General features: G+C 41.1%; 1 protein-coding gene across 1 annotated transcript; it reads left to right on the forward strand.

Annotated features, from left to right (window-relative positions):
* The first annotated feature begins 15 nt into the window (after nucleotides 1-15).
* On the forward strand, nucleotides 16-20,910 carry LOC101744650 (structural maintenance of chromosomes protein 6). The gene is made up of 18 exons (XM_021348037.3): nucleotides 16-366; nucleotides 849-1,004; nucleotides 2,273-2,514; nucleotides 3,163-3,413; nucleotides 4,551-4,748; nucleotides 5,596-5,789; nucleotides 6,575-6,721; nucleotides 7,222-7,349; nucleotides 7,998-8,217; nucleotides 8,812-8,977; nucleotides 9,485-9,704; nucleotides 10,341-10,511; nucleotides 11,018-11,205; nucleotides 11,942-12,110; nucleotides 17,978-18,088; nucleotides 18,960-19,142; nucleotides 20,286-20,419; nucleotides 20,748-20,910. Exons 1-18 carry the CDS (start codon nucleotides 153-155, stop codon nucleotides 20,767-20,769), a joined length of 3,114 nt encoding a protein of 1,037 aa, XP_021203712.2. The 5' UTR covers nucleotides 16-152; the 3' UTR covers nucleotides 20,770-20,910.
* Nucleotides 20,911-20,951: the final 41 nt, after the last annotated feature.

Consider the following 20,951-nt stretch of genomic DNA (forward strand, 5'->3'; position numbering starts at 1 on the left):
AAACACTTGTCATTGTCATTTGTCATTTACTAAGTTTGACTCGGTTATAAAATATATGTTTCTCTCACTGCTCACTGCTCACTCATTGTTTTCTCGTTTAAAGTAATTAAATGGTAACCTACATAATCTAAGTTCATGATTTAATATTAACTATGGAAGTAGACACAAATGAAGAAAATGATGGTACCATTATTAGTATTCATATGCGTAACTGGTTTTGTCTCGAAAATTTGAAAATAAAGTTTAACAGAAACGTAAATTTTATCGTTGGTCGTAACGGATGTGGAAAAAGTGCTATTCTATCTGCATTAGTGATTGGCTTGGGCAGCAGAGCTGATATAACTTACAGAGGAAATAATGTGCAATGTGAGTATTTTATTGAAACGTTAACTAAGAACTTGAAAGTCTTCGCGCCATTTATGACAACATTGGTCATTTAAGACCGAATTAAAATTAACATGTTAAATATGTAACGCATAATGAAATTGCTTTAAATTTCTTTTACTTACAATTAAAACTTGATGTATCCAATGCTACAATTTCAAAGGCTTAAAAATGGAATTACAAGCCAAAATTTCAATTAGAGACCAACAATTACAACCAACATTTATATGTGCATTAGGTAGGTACTATGTTTTACAAGTAACCTATAATTTATATGATTGACAATACATCTTTAAAATTAGTAAATATGGTTTAAATTTGTGTAAATTAATCATAATTCAGAAATTCCAAATATTTCATAGTTTTATGTTCAGAATTGCCTGAGTTTTGAAAATAAATAATAAAAGCTTTAATCAAATCCACAACTAAGTAAAAACTTAAGAAAACATATTTCTCTATTTCAGCTTTAATCAGGCGTGGAGCAAATTCAGCAACCATTGAGATTCAACTGAGAAACAGTAGTTCTAGAGCATACAAACGTCACATTTATGGCGATCACATTACAATAATCAGAGAAATCAATGCAAGTGGTTCGCATTATAAAATTAAAGCTGCATCAGGTATGTACTTATAATATTTCTATAATCTATTAAAGTCAAAGTTAATTATTGTACTTAAATTTATCTTGCAGCATTATTTAAAACAGAATAGAAGTATTGTAAAAATCTGATTTGCAATGATATTTAGAAAACAAGCTTATATACAAGTTTCAACCACTCACTCCATGAAATATCTTCCCTTTTTTGTTTATTGCACAGATACCCATTTCATCATCATATCATCATCTCATAGCCTACTTTGTGTTAAGTGCTTACTGCACTCCATAGACAGACATAGATATTCTTATGTGAATTCCACCACTTCATCACTATGCAAAATGAAAAATGTAATTAATGTAAAGATGGGCATCTTTGTTTCCTGCATCTATTTTTTACTAAGTATCAACATGGTGAAAATATTTCTTGTTATGTAGGTAGAGTGTCTTTTTCTAAAGTCCAATCTCATTACTATCAATTATCTGTCGCACTAAATGTCACACACCGGGTTGATTTTGCTCTGATGAATCTCTCTCAAGGGTAGGATAGAGTTAATAGTCATGCCCTAAAGGATAAGACAATCAATGCACTCATATAAATCAATCTCACTGTTTGTCAAATCCCATAGTCAAGTTCCAAATTTTGTAATAAAATTGGACTTATTTGCATTAGCAGGCTAACATGATAAAGAAAAAATATTATAATAACACCTGCAAAAATATAATTTAATTAGTTACTGGTGGTACGGCATCTTGTTATCTTACATAGGTAGGTAATTCATAAAAGATACAAATGGTACAAATAATCAAAGTGTAGAAAATATAAATTAAAAGAGATATACATATTTGTTACAAAACTTGATACTGATCCTTATCATATAATGATACTGATACTGACTGATACTTATCATACAATCAAAAAGTAAATATTTTAAATTTAACAGTCAAACAAACTTACTCTTGTGCCATGACTACTGGAAATATCCATACGTGCAGAACTCTAATAGAATAAAGAAGCCAACTTTGCCAACTTAAACTATGCCTATAATTTAATCTATCTGTTTGCAGTTTTTTGTATACATTAGGAATCAGATATTGATATATTTAAATATTTGTATACATAATTATGGATATTAAACAAATCTGGTCCCCATAAGAATGTAAATGTTTCTAAATTGGGAATCTAATCTATGAAACTTGGCCCAGCAATCAGGCCCATTAACCCTTAACATTCTAACTTCATAAAAATTCACTTTTCACATACTTGATCCCATTTTTATAAATATTTTACAGGTGAAATAATATCAACTAGGTTAAAAGAAGTTGAAGCAATAAAACATGCTCTTGGAATACAAGTTGATAATCCCATTTCGGTGCTTAATCAAGATGATGCTAGGAGTTTCCTTGGTAAAGGACCTGAGAAGATGTATGCCCTGTTCCGGAAAGCCACAAATTTGGACCAGGCAGAAGATAAATATAAAGAAACATTGAAAACATGTGATGAGGCAATTGAACATTTAAAAATGAAAGAGCAAGTAAGTAAGTTTGAAAATATTTTAATTCTAGATGTTAGTCCTAAATTCTTGCTTGGTACTTTTTTTTTTTTTTAGTAGCAGCTCCCACCAGTCTTGCTAAGACTAGGCTCGGACAAAGTCATGTATGATTTTCATGTACTTTTATGGTGGTATAGCACCATCTTTCAATTGTGATGTCCACTTCCAGGAAGAGTGAGAGAGAGTTTGATTAGTAGACTTGACTTAAAAAAATTTGAAAAACTAACAGATTGAGTTTGATAAAAACAAATTGTCTATTGCACTGATTTTACGATAAGACTTAAAAACAAAAACTGCTCATTATGTATAAATATTCTACATTATTATGTAAATGCTAACTTTGACTTGTCTCAATAATTCACTGCTAGAATTTAGCGGGAACCCAGATTAACTCGTTGATTAGCAATTCACACGATTTTTTGCTACAATAACCTCAAGTACAGGGATATTCTCTAGATTTTAAAAACGAATGTTAAATAACAAAAAATATTTTTGGAGTATTTATGACTACTTTTCTTTTTGTAAATCATTAGGAAGTGGCCAGTACATTGCTCAACTGATCATTAAAATGATTACTAGCGATTTTGAACGTAGTTGCTCAAACCAATTCTATTTTGTAATTTTTGTCAGGCTTCGAAAGAGTTGGAAAAAGAATACCATAGTCTAAGGGCGAGCTATGATCAGATGAGGTCATACGAAGAATTTGAGCAGCAAATTCAGCAATTACAAAATGAATATTACTGGAGAGAGGTGGTTGAGGTTGAGACAGAAGCACATGATGCTGAGACACAGTACAATACTGTTTGTAAGAAGATCACTGAGCTCACACAGAAGGGTCAAGACATTGAACAAATACATAGAACAGGATTGAGTGCTCTTGAGTATGCCATTCATTATTTTTCTAATTGTAAAAATATTTTGTTGGAATAGCTCTCGGTTACAATTTAAATTATACTTTTTGGATTATCAACTGTAGGGCTTAAAAACACATGTATCTTACACAAACTTATTTTTCATTGAAATTAAATTGTTTCAGAATCGTAATTTCGGAATTTTTAAAATATGATTTTACCATAAACATTACTTATCTTCCTTATCACAAATAAAATAAACTCGACGAAATTATATAAAGTGTCTACTTTTTCCTTTGGATTTGGTTTAGCTTGGCACCTGGAGTACATTGGTCACCCGAGCGTATAGACATTCCAAACTTGAATGTTGCGACCTACTTTGGGACGGCCTTAAAGTGTAAATTGTAAAGAAAGGATTACCTATCTTTCAATGAGTCCGAACGGGTAGGTACCACCACCCTGCCTATTTCTGCCGTGAAGCAGTATTTATTGCGTTTCGGTATGATGGGTGGCGTAGACGTTGCACTTTAGTATAGAGACTTATGTTTCAAGGTGCGTGGCGGCATTTCCGTTGTTTATATCTATGGGCTTCGGTAATCACTTAACATCAAGTGGGCCATGAACTTGTCTATTCATTTAAGTAGTAATAAAAAGTAAAAAAAGGCTACGTAAAAAAAGTTCATAAATATCATAACGCATTTGCAACGCGATAATTGCATTTGGACTACTGAAGTGGCATTTCTCTCCTCCAGGGAAACAGGCTGCATCATGACGCGCTCCGCTGCGACCTCCGTTACCGGCGCCAGCAATGATAAATAGTACTTTTGCCCAAAACATGTCATTACGGATCCTCCCGATCCATTAACGATGGTTTTAGGTACCACAAGTACCGGTCACCGTCCTCGTCGAACCCGTCGCTTGCGACGAAGGGCTCGACGAGCGAATTAACCCACAGACACAGCCCACTGAGTTTCTCGCCGGATCTTCTCAGTGGGTCGCGTTTCCGATCCGGTGGTAGATTCTGCGAAGCACGGCTCTTGCTAGGGTCAGTGCTAGCATCACTCCGGTTTGAGCCCCGTGAGCTCACCTACTAGTTAAGGTTACGCTGTAAAAGCCTCTTAAGGCTCTCAGCTTAGGTAGGAAAAATTAAAAAGTACTTTTTTACAGAGTCTTAAAGAGAGAGCGAGATGAAAAATCGTTACAAAAGAATGCCTTACAACAAGATGTGTCGACGTACGAATCTCAAGCCCGAGAAGCTCAGAGTTCGTTGAGAACGGTGCAACAAACCGTTCAGAAATACCAGGACAGGTTCGACAGAGAACAGAAGAAAGTCTTAGATTTACAGAGGGAGATAGGGAATATACAGTAAGTCATAATTTTGTAGTTTAATGCCCTAATTCTATATTTTGCATTGAGTAAAAAAATATATCGATTGGTGAAAGGCTATTTGGTTTAAGCGACATTTCGCTTTATACTCGACATGTATCTTTGTAATTAAAGGTCCCTTTTATTTAGTACTAGCTGTACCCGTCCGCTTCGCTAGGCAGTTAAAATTAACATTATTATTTCTCACCCCCACAAAGATTCTCATCATTAACGCCCCCGCAACTGGTGAAGGGAGTACAACACTCATATAAATATTGGCCTATCCATTAAGTACATGTATTTTCTACATGGATACCAAGTTTCAAGTCGATCGGATGCACGGTTCAGTAGTTATAACGGAACATCCGTAAAAACCACTGTAGATTTATATATTAGTATAGATTAGCATCAAAAATTCGATGTTTTTAATTGAACTTCAACTAAGTTTACTCTATTGAAATAGCTGAAGAAGTTTTTTTGTTATGATATTTTTTCCGAATTTTAAACTTTAAATGGTCCTCCTGAAAATTTGCACAAATGTCGCTTAAACCAAATAGGCTTTCACCCCTCGATATAGTTATTTGCCTTTAGCTCTTTTGTTTTGTTTTAAGAGAGTATACATACTAGGAAGTTGTCACGGTGTTTCCCGAGCGCTATGACATGTCCTTCTTCCAATGAGGCTTGTGGATAGTATTAAGCGGTAGGAAGCAGCTTGGCTTTGTCCCTGGCATTGCTGAGGTCCATGGGCGACGATAACCACTCACCATCAGGTGGGCCGTATGCTCGTCTGCCTACATGGGCAATAAAAAAAAATCAAAATCGCCATTAACAGCGTTTGTGTGTGAAGATCAGGTGCGCAGCGGAACGAGCGCGCGCGGCTGACGTCACGCGCGGCGGCGGCCCGCAGCGCGGCGGAGGCGGCGCGCGCCCGCGAACGCACGGCGCAGCACGACGCGGCGCAGGCGCGCGGGCACGCCGCACACACGCGCGCGCGCGCTGACGACGCGGCCGCCGCGCTGCGGACGCATCGCCACGCGCTCAGTACGTTACACATGCACATGCGTGTTAACACCGATAACCATTGCACGCTTACGAAATACTTAGACTTATATCTCTTTTTGATGTGAAACAAATAATTTTTTCGTAATATTTTATTTTACCATTATGACATATTTAGTTCCTATCACAATCTGTTCTTTTCTGCATATTACTTTTACAAAATAATATCGATCGTTCACATCTGCCAGGCGTCCCGTGACGGGTCACATTTTTTTTTAAATTTTCTTTACGTATATTGTTAAACAATTAAAACCGTTTAAAGACATTATAAACTATACTATAAACTTCGTGTAAACAATAATAATCAAACATAGGAAGCAATTAAGCCGCCCATGTAACTGTTGAATTGTAATTTAATGATTGAAATAGGCTAATGATGATGTATCTTTTTTTTTAATATAAAGTTTTCTCAGTACATATATACTTGAATACATACTTGAAAAGCTTGTTAGTTAAGTAATCGATTATAATTTAAAAAAAAACCGTGTCTTCCTCTCGGCGCTATAGCAGGAGTTGCAAATTTCTCCCTTAAATAGCTTGAGTCATGAGGGCATCATCTATTTTGACTTTGATGCATGATATTTAACATCCTCCAAAGAAAAGTACTCAAGTATTTATTTTATTAATTGCTTAGATGAGTGTACAAGTTTACAGCCCACCTGGTGTTAGGTGTTGAGACATGAGCTCTAAGGTCTCACAATTTTGTGAGTAGTTTTTTCAGGTAGACCTTGACGTTTAAGAGTAATGTCATTGTAATGTTTGTTCAGATCGATTAACCCAACAACTGCGCGACCTGGAGTCCTGCTCCAGCGACTCGCTGGCCGTGTACGGCAACAGCATGGTGACGCTCCGGAAGGAGGTAGAGGAAGCTGTGAAAAGAGGAGAATTTAGTGCTCCTCCCAAGGGACCTATAGGTTAAAATTGATCTTGTATAATTAACTCATTTAATTAGAAGTTTGGTTTTTAAAATAAAACTTTAGTTTTCTTACTTCAGTCGCAAAGGAAAGAATCATGCGCTCCGGTTTTCACATTTTTTTATTTTATTTTTATTGCTTAGGTGGGTGAATGAGCTCACAGCCCACCTGGTGTTAAGTGGTTACTGGAGCCCATAGACGTCTACGACGTAAATGCGCCACCCACCTTGAGATATAAGTTCTAAGATCTCAGTATAGTTACAATGGCTGCCCCACCCTTCAAACCGAAACGCATTACTGCTTCACGTCAGAAATAGCCAGAGTGGTGGTACCTACCCGCGCGGACTTACAAGAGGTCCTACCACCAGAAAAATAGACCAGCAAGCTTGAGACAGTCATCTTACTGTCGTACCACGGAGACTTAGACCTCATGTTTCAAGGCTGACGGTCTAGTCCAACTTTTAAGCTATCGTTTAATGAATAAAAAATTTGATTGACAGGTGATTACATAAAAGTAACCGAAAAACAGTGGGTCGGGACCCTGGAGCACATCCTCGGTGGCTCCATCACCACGTTCTGCGTGAATAACGCCAGTGACTCTAGGAAACTTATCGACATCATGAACAAGGTGAGTGCCGCTCCGCCTTACTGGTGGTAGGACCTTTTGTGAGTCCACACGGGTAAGTACCACCACCCTGCCTGTTTCTGCCGTGAAGCAGTAATGCGTTTCGGTTCGGAGGGCAGCCGTTATAATTATACTTGAGACCTTAGAACTTATACCTCAAGGTGGGTGGCGCATTTACGTTGTGGATATCTATGGGCTCCAGTAACCACTTAACACCAGGTGGGCTGTGAGCTCGTCCACCCATCTAAGCAATAAAAAAAATACAAAATGTGTGCAATTCACACGTGGTAGAAGTGAAACCTTTCAAAATTAAAACACAATTATCCTAAACGTCTTAAGTATATGTAAAATTTTGTCATTAGTAAATAATTGTAAGGTAGCGCCCTCTGTGAATTGATATTTTAATTTCACGTATAATCCTAAATTAAAATTCACTACAAGAGCTTTCATATACACGTTAGTATTAAAAAATCTCACAGATGGCGCTGTATTAAATAGTATGTATATTTCTGTCTCATTCTTTGCTGGCTTCATCCTACACATTTTTGAATTTGTGTCTCTTACCTGTCGTTTTTTCCGTTGCATCCGGTTTGAAATCACAACGATTCTAAAGTTTTCATTTCAAAAAAAGCTCTGCGCCGCCTGCCGCAGGTGTACGGGCCCGCGCGCAAGCCGGCCGTCTCGTGCAGCGCGTTCCTGCGGCGGCGCCACGACGTGCGGGCGCGCGAGGTGCGCGGGGCGGGGGGCGGCGCGGCGGGGGGCGCCCCCCTGCGCTCGGCGCTGGGCTGGCTGCAGGTCGACGACCCCGAGGTCTACAACCACCTCGTGGACGCGCTGCGCCTGGAGACCGTGTTGCTTGTACCCGATCACCGTTAGTATTGTCAATCGACATTTTTACTTTTTTTTTATCAAATTCGAACTACCAGACTAAGAGCTCACCGCCCATTTGACATTCTAACTTGACCACCGCTGCTCACGTTGAATGTGTATTAGATAATTAGATTAGCCAATATATACATATTAAAAATTTAAATTTAAAATTTATTCTTATTAATTAAAATAAAGATATAACAAAAAACATTATAACCAAACTATAGTTCGGCCGCTGTAAGGTTACTTTTCTGACAGATCGTCATCGCAGAAATCGGTGTATGTCGAAGAGATGTAGATGTGTTTGAAACATAAATGAAAAATCTTTTATGTTTTATACGATCCTAACGAATGATTGTCATTGAGATATAAGTCATTTCGTTAAATTAGGACAAAATGCTTGTATCATTGTACTAAATGTCCTTTTGGAAATTTCGCATTCGGCGGCCGGACTATGGTTACTTTAGTTATTAATATTCGCAGTAATGTTAGAGTTTCTTGAGCAGTATACGGGTACTTAATATGTAGCCTGACTGTCGCAAAATATCCCATCGACAATTTTGAAAATATTTGGTGTTCCGTCTGTCGAGTCCAGAGACAGCGGTGGAGCTGTGCTCGGAGGAGCACCGCGTGCCGCGCCACCTCAGCAAGGCCGTGAGCCGCGACTGCGCGGAGTACTACCCCGCCCCGCGCTACCGCTCCTACGGCGTGCGCGCCCGCCCCCCGCGCTACCTGCAGCACTCCTCGCGCGACCGCACCAGGTGCGCACCCACCACGGCCGCAAGTGCCAGTCGCAGCACGAGGCTCGCCACTTCGATAAAGCGGCACGACACGAGAACCCTCTTATCGTGGCCGCCGGTAACTACATTTCCGATCCTGCGGACAGAATGGAAAGCAGTCGACGTCGCCCAAAACACGGCATCTCGGATCCTCCCGATCCACTAACGGTGCTTTTAGGTACCTCAAGCACCGGTCATCGTTCTCGTCGAACCCGTCGCTTGCGGCGAAGGGTTCGATGAGTAAATTAACCCACCGACACAGCCTACTGAGTTTCTCGCCGAATCTTCTCAGTGGGTCGCGTTTCCGATCCGGTGGTAGATTCTGCGAAGCACTGCTCTTGCTAGGGTTCGGGTTAGCAACGTCATCAGGTTTGAGCCCCATGAGCTCACCTACTAGTAAAGGCGACGCTGATATAGCCTCTCAAGGCTATCAGCTTAGGTATAAAAAAAAATGGGGCTCGGCAGTCACGTGGAGCGTTTGATGTTTAGGCAGCTAAAGTCGGAGATACAAGAAGCGCAAGTAAAGTTGCGAGAGCTGGAGGGCGGCGCCCGCGCGTGCGAGCAGGAGGCGGAGCGCGCCCGCCAGTACGAGCGCGCGCTCGCCGACACGCTGCACGCGCTCGCGCTCGACAAGATCGACAAAGAGGAGAAGGAGAAGATCGCCATAGCTGAACTCGAGCAGTACCAGGAGCCGCGACAAACTGTGCTGGTCAGTTCATCATTTGTTTCCCTATGCCTTAGCACAGAGGTCGGCAAAGTCTTGAGTGTGGCTCTGGCACAAATATCCTACGGGCATGCCCGGCTTCTAATATTAACACCCTTGACTGATGTCGATTATTATATATATTGATCGAAGCAGTATACAATATCGCATTTATTTTATGATTTGCAATAATAAATGTTTACTACATTTACAAACACATTTGGCTCTCAGTTTTTTGTAAGTCGTTTTAATTTGCATATTTGGCTCTTTGGCTAATAAGTTTGCCGACGACTGCCTTAGTACATCTGCTTTATTGTAAGGATGGGCGTACGAGCTAATGATCACGTGCTATTAAGTGATTACCGGCGCCCATAGATGTCACCACCACCTATAGCCCGAGGTCGGAGTCTCTGTTGTATAGTGTAACGGCTGTGTCGCCCTTCAAACTGTAACAAAAGTAGTGTTAATAAGTTTGAATACTCGCGATTGTAGTAGTACTCGATAGATGACGTTACTAATGTTCGAAATGTTGCTCTGGCTATGTTACGTCCTTTAGTATAAAATTGCATGTCTACGCGTCCTTATTTCTATCAGGAAAAGGTCGCATGTACAGTTAATCTCAAGTATGAGCTCTCTCCCCAGGAGGACGAATTGAAATTGTCCAAAGAAAAAGCCCAAAGCGTACAAGAACAGTTGAACGCGCAGTTAGCGGAAGAGCAGCGTTGGAGAGGCCAGCACCAGCAGCTCGATAACAAAGTGAGGGAGCTCCGGAACCGACTGTCGGACCTCACGTCCGCCTGCAGGGACCTCACGGTGAGTCCAACACCGCGCGCTTAGTCCGACTATTGGCAGCACTGCAAGACATGAGCACTAGGCAATTAAATACCATTACAGTAAAAGTAGACTATATTATATAATTTTATACAGGATATCATTAACGAGCGGTTTGCTAAATCCTTGTATTGCTTTTTGCACACTATTTAATTTTAATCATAAAACGAATATAATATAATTTATTATTAAAAAAAAAGCTCAGTAAAACTTATTAAATATGCAATTTATTAAGTATATAATTTATTTATAAAATATCATTTGGAAGATCGATATTTGAATTATTTGGTTTCACACTCTTTTAAATAATGCGTCTACTGGAGAATATTGTATATGGCACAAAGTCTCCTATGTACAACTTGATTTATTTTGATTTATGTATATTGTCTAAATTAATTAATTAAAATACTGATGTTAGGTACTGGTTTATTAAGAAATTTCTTCCTCGGCATCTAATATCTCATCGTTGTAACTTCTTCTCGACTCAGGAAGAAATAGATCGGGAGCAAATCAAATTAGAGAATATTGCGTCTCAAATAACCGAATGTGAAGTTCGCGTGCAAAAATACCGCAAGGAGTTGTCTCGAACCAAAGCAGCCTTGGAAGAGAAAAAGGAAGTCGTCAGAACAAAAATTGAAGAAACGTCGAAGCTTTGTCCTCGTGTTCGCAACCCCAGGTACCAGCTCGCCTCGCACCACATCAGTACCACACTCGTACCACTTTCGCATCACGCTGGCACCACATTCGCACCACACGACACCACACTCGTATTTTTATTTTTTTTTTATTTTTTTATTGCTTAGATGTTTGGACGAGCTCACAGCCCACCTGGTGTTACGTGGTTACTGGAGCCCATAGACATCCACAACGTAAATGCGCCACACACCTTGAGATATAGTTCTAAGGTCTCAGTATTGTCACAACGGCTACCCCGCCCTTTAAACCGAAACGCATTACTGCTTCACGGCAGAAATAGGCAGGGCGGTGGTACCCACCCGCGCGGACTCACAAAAGGTCCTACCACCAGTAATTACGCAAATTATAATTTTGCGGGTTTGATTTTTATTACACGATGTTATTCCTTCATCGTGGAAGTCAATCGTGAACATTTGTTAAGTACGTATTTCATTAGAAAAATTGGTACCCGCCGGCGGGATTCGAACACCGGTGCATCGCTCGATACAAATGCACCGGACGTCTTATCCTTTAGGCCACGACGACTTTATCTCACAAATAAAATTGTACATGTGTTATATTATAATAATATTTAAGTTAGCTTTTTGTGTCGCTTTTTCCTTTCGTCCGATTTCAAATCATAATAATCCGAAATAAAATTTTAAATTATCGAGCGAGTACTGAAATCGACATAAAATTTCTTCGAAACTTTTATTCCTCCATCTTTTCATCATCAGACAAAAAGCATTGATAACGGAAGAATTGAAAAATACAAAAGATAAGATGAACGCGATGCGATGCAACGGCATGACGAAGGTGCAGGTGGCCGAGAAACTGATCGTCGTTAAGAAGAAATATCATGAGATTAGCGCGGAACTGCAGCAGCTCGGAGCCGTCATTGAATCCGTGAGCATTGCTTTACTTTGTCAAATAATAATAATATAATAATTGAATTTATTTACTCCACAATACAAATACAAATAAATGTTCAATTAACACAGTGATTATCAAACTTATTTCTTTTACCGCCCCCTTTGAAAATCAATTATTTTTCAGCGCCCCCCATTTTTTATACACCCCTAAAACTTTAAAACCACAATTTCATTAATTTAATTAATAAATGTTGTATTAATTTTAGTAAATTTAGTAAGTACCACGTAGTACATATATATTTGTAGATGCTATTATTGTTTCTTCACATTATTATACGTCCGTACATTGCTACAGAGCCTGTATTTACAAATTTGCAAAGTAAAAATGAATTCTTCTCATCAATATGTTTGTTTAAATTCAGAATTACCAAAATAAATTGCTAGTTCACTGTAGGTACTATTACTATGCTAATTTATTAGAACGAAACTATTTTTGTTGAATATCTTTCTCATTAATATAAGATTCTCATCATAAGATAATTAAAAATTTATATTTCGACTAGTAAATAATACTACTAACAATAATAACTTATTAAAGTACGAATAAGCTAAACCTGGAAGTCGTAGAGGATTTCATTTATCTGGGCTCCGCCATAGCTAGTAATGGATCCTCCGAAAAGAACCTCAGATGGCGAATCAGTATGGCAAAGAGAGCTATGTCCCAAATGGACCGTGTTTGGGTGGCATTTTTCTTTACGACGCAGAGACTTGGATCCTCAAGAAAGCCGACCGCCAACGTATCAACGCGTTTGAGATGTGGTGCTGGAGGAAAATGCTCGGGATTCGTTGGACAAAACACAGAACCAACGAATCCATTCTTACCGAGCTCAAGATTCCAATGCACCTCCGCACTACATGCGCGCGGAGGAGTTTCGAGATCTTTGGACATATCGCCAGAAAGAGAGGTGACAGTATGGAAAAGCTGCTGGTGACAGGCAAGGTATGCGGGAGAAGGCACAGAGGCAGAAATCCAATGCGCTGGTTGGACCAAATACGCTCCACTCTCAATACCTCAGTCCACGTTGCTATTCACACAGCCGAGGACAGGCAGGAATGGCGCAAGATGATGCAGGAGAAAGTTATTAAAGGAGGCCACGACCCTCAGCACTGAGGATTATCGAAACTACGAAAAATAAATTAATATCATTTCGTATTATAGATAAATATGGGTAATTTTTCATAGAATTTTAGTTTATAATTTAGAACTGGTTCAAATAAAAACCGCCGCCTAAGTCAGCGTTTGTAATAATTAATATCTATACTAATATTATAAAGAGGAAAGATTTGTTTGTTTGTAATCAATAGGCTCCGAAACTACAAAACCGATTTGAAAAATTCTTTCACTATTTGGAAGCTTCACTATTCCCAAGTGACATAGGCTATATTCTTTTTTGAAAAAAATTAGGTATCCTTACTAAATAAAACTCCAATAACCCAAGGTGTAAAAAAAATTTACCTAAAATATTATTTACGTCGCGTGCCCTACGAAAACTATTGATTATAGAATAAAATAATGTACTACGACTTTGTAAAAAACATTATTATTTACAAAAAGTGTCGCGACAGCATAATAATATTTATGCCGCAATAAGTGTTCTTTTATTTAAAAAAATGCCCCTGGTAAGACACGGAGTGCCCCCCTACCTTCGCCGACTGGTGGCTTCCTACTTGGAGGACAGATCGGTCACGTGTACTGAGCACGGTGGGATCGTGCACAGGTTCCCGGTCGTGCTCGGTGTTCCACAGGGGTCGGTGCTCGGCCCCCTTTTGTGGAATATCGGGTATGACTGGGTACTGAGAGGTGCCCTCCTCCCGGGCCTAAGCCTAATCTGTTACGCAGACGACACGCTGGTCATGTCCCGGGGGGAGTTTTGCTGAGTTTGCTCGTCTTGCCACCGCTGGGGTGGCGCATGTCATCGTATCGGGTCGGGGTGCAGTTGAAGTACCTCGGCCTCATTCTGGACAGTCGTTGGACCTTCCGTGTTCACTTTCAGAACGTGGTCCCTAGTTTGTTGGGGGTGGCCGGCGTGTTAGGCCGGCTTCTTCCCAACATCGGGGGGCCTGACCAGGTGACGCGCCTTATACGAGGCGCCCGCGTGAGGCCAGTCACTGGCCTTGGGGGTAGCGAAGTTGCTGCAACGGCCGCAACGCACCATCGCGGTCAGGATCATCCGTGGTTATCGCACCATCTCTTTCGAGGCGGCGTGTGTACTGGCTGGGACGCCGCCTTGGGTCCTGGAGGCGGAGGCGCCCGCCGCTGACTATCAGTGGCGGGCTAACCTTCGTGCCCGGGGCGTGGCGCGTCCCAGCCCCGGTGTGATCAGAGCGCGGAGGGCCCAATCTTGGCGGTCCGTACTGGAGTCATGGTCCAGGCGGCTGGTCGATCCTTCGGCTGGTCGTAGGACCGCCGAGGCGATTCGCCCGGTTCTTGTGAATTGGGTAAATCGTGACAGAGGACGCCTCACTTTCCGGCTCACGCAGGTACTCACTGGGCAGGGTTGCTTCGGTGAGTTCCTGCACCGGATCGGAGCCGAGCCGACGGCAGAGTGCCACCATTGTGGTTGCGACTTGGACACGGCAGAGCATACGCTCGTCGCCTGCCCCGCATGGGAGGGGCGGCGGCGTGTCCTCGTCGCAAAAATAGGAAACGACTGTTCTGGCATCGACGCTCGGTGACGACGAGTCGTGAAAGGCGATGCTCGACTTCTGCGAGTGCACCATCTCGCTAAAGGAGGCGGCGAGGCGCGTGAGAGATGCACAGGCCCGCCGCCATCGAGCGGGGTCCAGGGAGGCGAATCTCGCCCAAGCCCTGGCCCTCTAAGTGTTTCGGATCTCCCTCACATGTCGGCCTGGGGACCGGCGAAGGGGGCCTAAAAAGACGATGTGCAAGCTGATCTGCACACGTTTTACGCATGAGCATCCGTGTGATTGAAGGCCGGCTATCCTTAACCCACGCTGGTTCTGACCCAGCGGGGTATTCCGTAGGATAGACCATTCTAACCGGCGCCATCTAGGCGGGCTTCGGACAGCCTGCCGACCGAGAGGGCTGGTGGTCGTGGCGCCGACGACCACCAGTCCGGCGTCCCGAGGGGGAGGGTGATGGGAGAGATGTGCTCCGCACTAAACACTTCACTTTCCCTCCTTTGCCTTTTCATGAGCTCTGTCTCATGCGAGGTTTGGATGCTGGTTGTTGAGCGACAAGAGGTTTTAGTCGGTTCGACTCCGACATGCCCCGTCCTCCATCCCCAGTGAAGGGCGGAAGCCCGGCGATTTCCTCTTGACAAAAAAAAAAAACCGTGTGGCACTCGGGAACTGCGGTATAGCTATTGCATAGCATTTTTTATCAACTTATGACATTATAATTAGACAATGATAATTTAATATTAAAACAATAATAAAACAAGACCACGCTATATTAAACCTTAATAAAGGCAAAACCTTAACTGTCCCCTTCATACTCATAAGCTAAACCGCGCGAGAGAGAGATGGGCAGACTTTTCATGATGCGCATGCAGTGTGACGTCATGCCACGCGCTTATTCACAAACTCTACACAAGCGCAACGTGTGAATGTGTTGAACGCGAGCTACATGGTAGGCGGAGTTAGGGACGTTAGGTTTTTTTCGTTACGGAATTTCATGATTCGGTCGCCGCGCTCAAGGCCCGTGATAAAAGCTATGCAATAGCTTAAAAATGTATGAACTTGTAATAAAATCTCCTTGGCTATACTATTTGTATCTGGCTGGTTTTGGTATCATTAAAAGTTTAAGTTCGAAAGAATATAATTCCAAATTAAAATTAGGAAGTTAAGTGATTTTACTTATTTTTCGTACTGTCAAGATGAGTGAATCTAATGAAGATATTCGATAAATTTTAAAATTTTACTACAAAAAAGGTAAAAAAGCAACGCCAGCCGTGAAAAAATATTGCGATGCTTATGGACCTAGTGCAGTGTCTGTGAGAGTAGCACAAATTTGGTTTAAGCGTTTTCAATCCGAAAATTTTGATGTCAAAAATGCACGTCACTCTGGTCGCCCTATTACGGATAAAATCGATGCCATTTTTGAAAAAGTGGGGCAAGATCTGCATATCAGTAGTTACGACGTAACTGAAGAACTGGGAATTGACCACAAAATAGTTATGGCGCATTTGAAAAAAAACTGGGTACACAAAAAAGCTCACTGAAAGAAACCTAATGAACCGTGTACTCATTTGTGATTCTTTATTACGACGTAATGAAACCGAACCATTTTTGAAGAAGCTGATAACTAGTGATGAAAAATGGATCACGTACGACAAGAACGTACGAGAAAGGTTGTGGTCAAAGGCCGGTTAGGCTTCACAGACTCTGGCAAAACCCGGGTTAACTCGCAACAAGGTGATGCTGTGTGTGTGGTGGGATTGGAAGGGCATTATACATTATGAGCTGTTACCACCAGACAGGACCATCGATTCTGAACTCTACTGCGAACAACTCATGAGATTAAAGCAAGAAGTTGAGAGAAAGCGGCCGGAATTAATCAACAGAAGGGGTGTGGTTTTTCATCACGATAACGCTAGACCTCACACATCTTTAGCCACTCAGCAAAAATTAAGAGAGCTTGGCTGGGAGGTGTTACCTTGCACCTTCAGATTTCTACCCTTTTCGGTCTCTTCAGAATTCCTTAGGCAGTGTCAGGTTAACATCACGAGAGGACTGCCAAAACCAATTGTCGCGGTATTTTGATCAGAAGCCCCAAATTTTCTATAGCAATGGGATCATGTCCCTACCTACAAGATGGCAAAAAGTTATCGAACAAAATGGTACCGACATACTTTACTTAAATGCGAATAAACCATATTAAAAAATGTTGTGAATGTTCTTATAAAATGCGAAGAAACTTTTTCCCCAACCTATTATTATATTGAAATAAAATAGTAAACAATGTTTACAATAAGTGAGCTGTTTAGGCTTACTATACTATTTGACATTGGACGGTAATGGGTAAATTAAGTAAATGAAATTACAAGTTTTACAGCGCCCCCCTAACCCACATCAACGCCCCCCATTTTTTCCTGGGCCCCTTAACGCCCCCCTCTAGGTTTCAAACGCCCCCCAGGGGGCGCTATCACCCACTTTGAGAAAGACTGAATTAACATGACATAAAGATTCTAATTCTAAACAATCGATCTTCTATCTATCTATATATATATAAATGAATTTCCGTTCATTAGTCTCGCTAAAACTCGAGAACGGCTGGACCGATTTGGTTAATTCTGGTCTTGAATTATTTGTGGAAGTCCAGAGAAGGTTTAAAAGGTAGATAAATATGAAAATGCTCGGAATTAAATAAAAATAACAATTTGGTTTTTCCTTTGATGTGTCCCCCTCGGACGGATTCCTTTTGTTTGTTTAAGTTTATTTTATACAAAACTTTAGGTCTTTTATTGATCGATTGAGGCACTACGAAGTCTGCCGGGTCAGCTAGTAATAATATAATAATTGCATTTATTTACTCCACAATACAAATACAAATAAATGTTCAATTAACATGACATAAAAATTCTAATTCTAAATAATATTAAAATATATATTATTATACTAACACAGTGGAGATAAAAAGGCCGCGGCACAGCTTTGTGAAACTATCGCTGTTATTCTGCCGCTGCCTGTAATCTTAATCTATAAACTTAAATTTAATAATACCTAAATTTAAAATTATGTGGCATAAGATACAGAATTTCTGCCTCCGCACTTTGCAAAGTATTTGAAAGGGCCTGGAAATGACCTATGCTGTCGCGAAGTCACTCTAGTATTCTAGAGTTAAAGAGTTTTACAGTGATTTAACTTCATATTACACAGATCAAGGAGACCGCCAAGCAACATCTGCAGTTCAGTCACTTCGCGCAGACCTACATCATCAGGCAGCTGTACTACATATTCCAGTCCATCCTGACGCTGAGAGGATACTGCGTGAGTTCCTGCTTGTTCCCTTATGACTACTAACAAATGAATGTGTCATCTTTGTATTCAATTAACTTCGAATTTAATTTATGATACCGTTCAGAAATATGAAATGCATTACTTAAAAGTCAGGATAGTTACGTAAAGCATTGATATCAGATAGTAACCAGCAGTAGACTAGCGATACATATCGGGAAGGTCGCCCTAAGTACTAACTTTACTGGTGGTAGGACGCCTTGTGAGTCCGCACGGGTAGGTACCACCGCCCCGTCTATTTCTGCTGTGAAGTAGTAATGCGTTTCGGTTTGAAGGGTGGGGCAGCCGTTGTAACTATACCTGAGACCTTAGAACTCGTATTGCAAGGTGGGTGACGGTATTTACGTTGTAGATGTCTGTGGGTTCGGTGGGTGTTGATGGTGGTTGTAGCACAATAAGCAGTCCGTAATTGGATGGACAGTTAATTTCTTATCACAGACATTATAAGAATATTTAGAAGAAGGAGAAATTACGGAGAACAGAAGGCACAGACAAAGCAGTAGCAAGTTCAAACACAATAATAGAAAATAGAGAAAAGCAATAGATCGCAACAAAGCAAGAGAGTACGCGTAAGTCGAGGAGTGACACAATCTTAGCGTGGCGTTGATCAAACCCGAATTTCTCCTTCTTCTAAATATTGTTATACTGTCTGTGATTGGAAATAAACTGTCCATCCAATTAAGGACTGCTTATTGTGCCGCCCGGCACTGGTGATCCTACAACCACCATCAACACCCACTAAAGTAGGCTCCGGTAACCTTTTAACATCAGGTGGACCGTGAGTTCGACCATCCATCTAAGCAATAAATAAATAAGTCCATCGCTATGGGCGTGGCGTGTCCAGGGGAACATCGAGGTGGACGCGGCGGCGGGGCGGCTGCGCCTGCAGTGCAGTGCGGGCGCGGCGCCGCACAGTGCGGGGCTGTCCGGCGGCGAGCAGTCCTACTCCACCGTGGCCTTCCTGCTCGCGCTCTGGGACTGCGCCGAGATGCCCTTCTACTTTATGGACGAGTTCGATGTCTTCATGGTCAGTTCTACTTCTCTTACTAAGCAACTGATCCATTAACGGTGCTTTTAGGTACCTCAAGCACCGGTCACCGAACCGGTCGAACCCGTCGCTTGCGACAAAAGGCTCGACGAGCGAATTAACCCATAGACACAGCCCACTGAGTTTCTCGTTGGATCTTCTCAGTGGGTCATGTTTCCGATCCGGTGTTAGATTCTACGTAGCACTGCTCTTGCTAGGGCCAGTGTTAGCAACACACTCGGTTTGAGCCCCGTGAGCTCACCTACACGTCAAGGAGAAGCTGAAATACTCTAGGCTAGGTAATAGGTAGGAGAGAAAAAAACAACAGGCAGACAGGCTAACTCGGGATCCACCTAATATTTAGATGGTTTCGGAGCTATTGACTCGAACGTATACCCCATTAGTCAATTTGAGAAATGTGATTGGAACCTTAATGTGCATTGTTTCAACAAATGTGTGATTGCGTTATGGAATAAATATAATCCTGGCAGCATCGATCGTGAAGATATTTTTTCCAAAATATGTTTTATGAAGTACAGATTTTTTTTTGATATGTAGGTTTTTTTTTTATTGCTTAGATGGGTGGACGAGCTCACAGCCCACCTGGTGTTAAGTGGTTACTGGAGCCCATAGACATCCACAACGTAAATGCGCCACCCACCTTGAGATACAAGTTCTAAGGTCTCATGTATAGTTACAACGGCTGCCCCACCCTTCAAACCGAAACGCATTACTGCTTCACGGCAGAAATAGGCAGGGTGGTGGTACCCACCCGCGCGGACTCACAAGAGGTCCTACCACCACTAATTACGCAAATTATAATTTTGCGGGTTTCATTTTGATTACACGATGTTATTCCTTCACCGTGGAAGTCAATCGTGAACATTTGTTGAGTATGTATTTCATTAGAAAAATTGGTACCCGCCTGTGCGGGATTCGAACACCGGTGCATCGCTTTAACACGAATGCACCGGACGTCTTATCCGTTAGGCCGCGACGACTTCAAAAGGTAGGTATTTAGTAAACACTCATAATATTGTTGAATCGAAATACAATTATATAAATCACATCCATGTTCTCCACTCATTCAATGCGCTTGACATTCTGTATTTAATTTTAATACAAACATTCATCTTGTTAAAGGACGACGTGAATCGTAAAATTATAATGCAGTTATTGATCAATCATGCACTTAAAAATTCTGGACGACAATTCGTCTTTCTCACGCCAAAGGACATCTCCTGCGTATCTGCCGGGCCACAGATCGACATCCACTTGTAAGTAATTCATTTCTACTAGATGTCAGGGTTTAAAATAAGCAATTATAAAAGCATTTCATCAATAAATTGCCCTATTGAGGTAGCGGTTTACTATAGTCAGTACCGGTCTTGTGCAGACCAGTCCAGTCTAGTAGTACTGGAATCTATCTGTGAAAGTTATTTCACATTCGGGGTTTGGGTGTAATCCTAGCTTGGAATGTGGGACATTAAAAATAAGATTGTTGAATGAATATATTCAACAAATAAAATGTGTACCTTTACAAAAATACTATGCAACTATTCAATTCAGTATTCTGACGATTATAATTCATTTTCTCTTTTCCAGGCTGCCCAATCCCCGATCCTAGTTATCATGAATAAAAATAAGAAAGTTTAAATATTTGTGTATAATCATTTGTGTTCAATAATTGTGTTGTAACTTCTATCATTATTCTTATCTAACGTACGTATGTACGTTTTTTTTTTAAATAAATGCCTAAGTAAAGAAACTGTCTTTTCGCTAGTACTGTTAGCATAGAAGGTAATATTT

The sequence above is a fragment of the Bombyx mori genome, chromosome 5, assembly GCF_030269925.1.
Source record: "Bombyx mori chromosome 5, ASM3026992v2".
Taxonomy (NCBI): Eukaryota; Metazoa; Arthropoda; class Insecta; order Lepidoptera; family Bombycidae; genus Bombyx; species Bombyx mori.

Coding starts and splice junctions, on each gene's coding strand:
- LOC101744650 (XM_021348037.3), top strand. CDS start 153: ATGGAAGTAGACACAAATGAAGAAAATGATGGTACCATTATTAGTATT. Junction 3,414..4,550: donor ACAGGATTGAGTGCTCTTGA/GTATGCCATTCA, acceptor ACTTTTTTACAG/AGTCTTAAAGAGAGAGCGAG. Junction 12,111..17,977: donor TCGGAGCCGTCATTGAATCC/GTGAGCATTGCT, acceptor CATATTACACAG/ATCAAGGAGACCGCCAAGCA.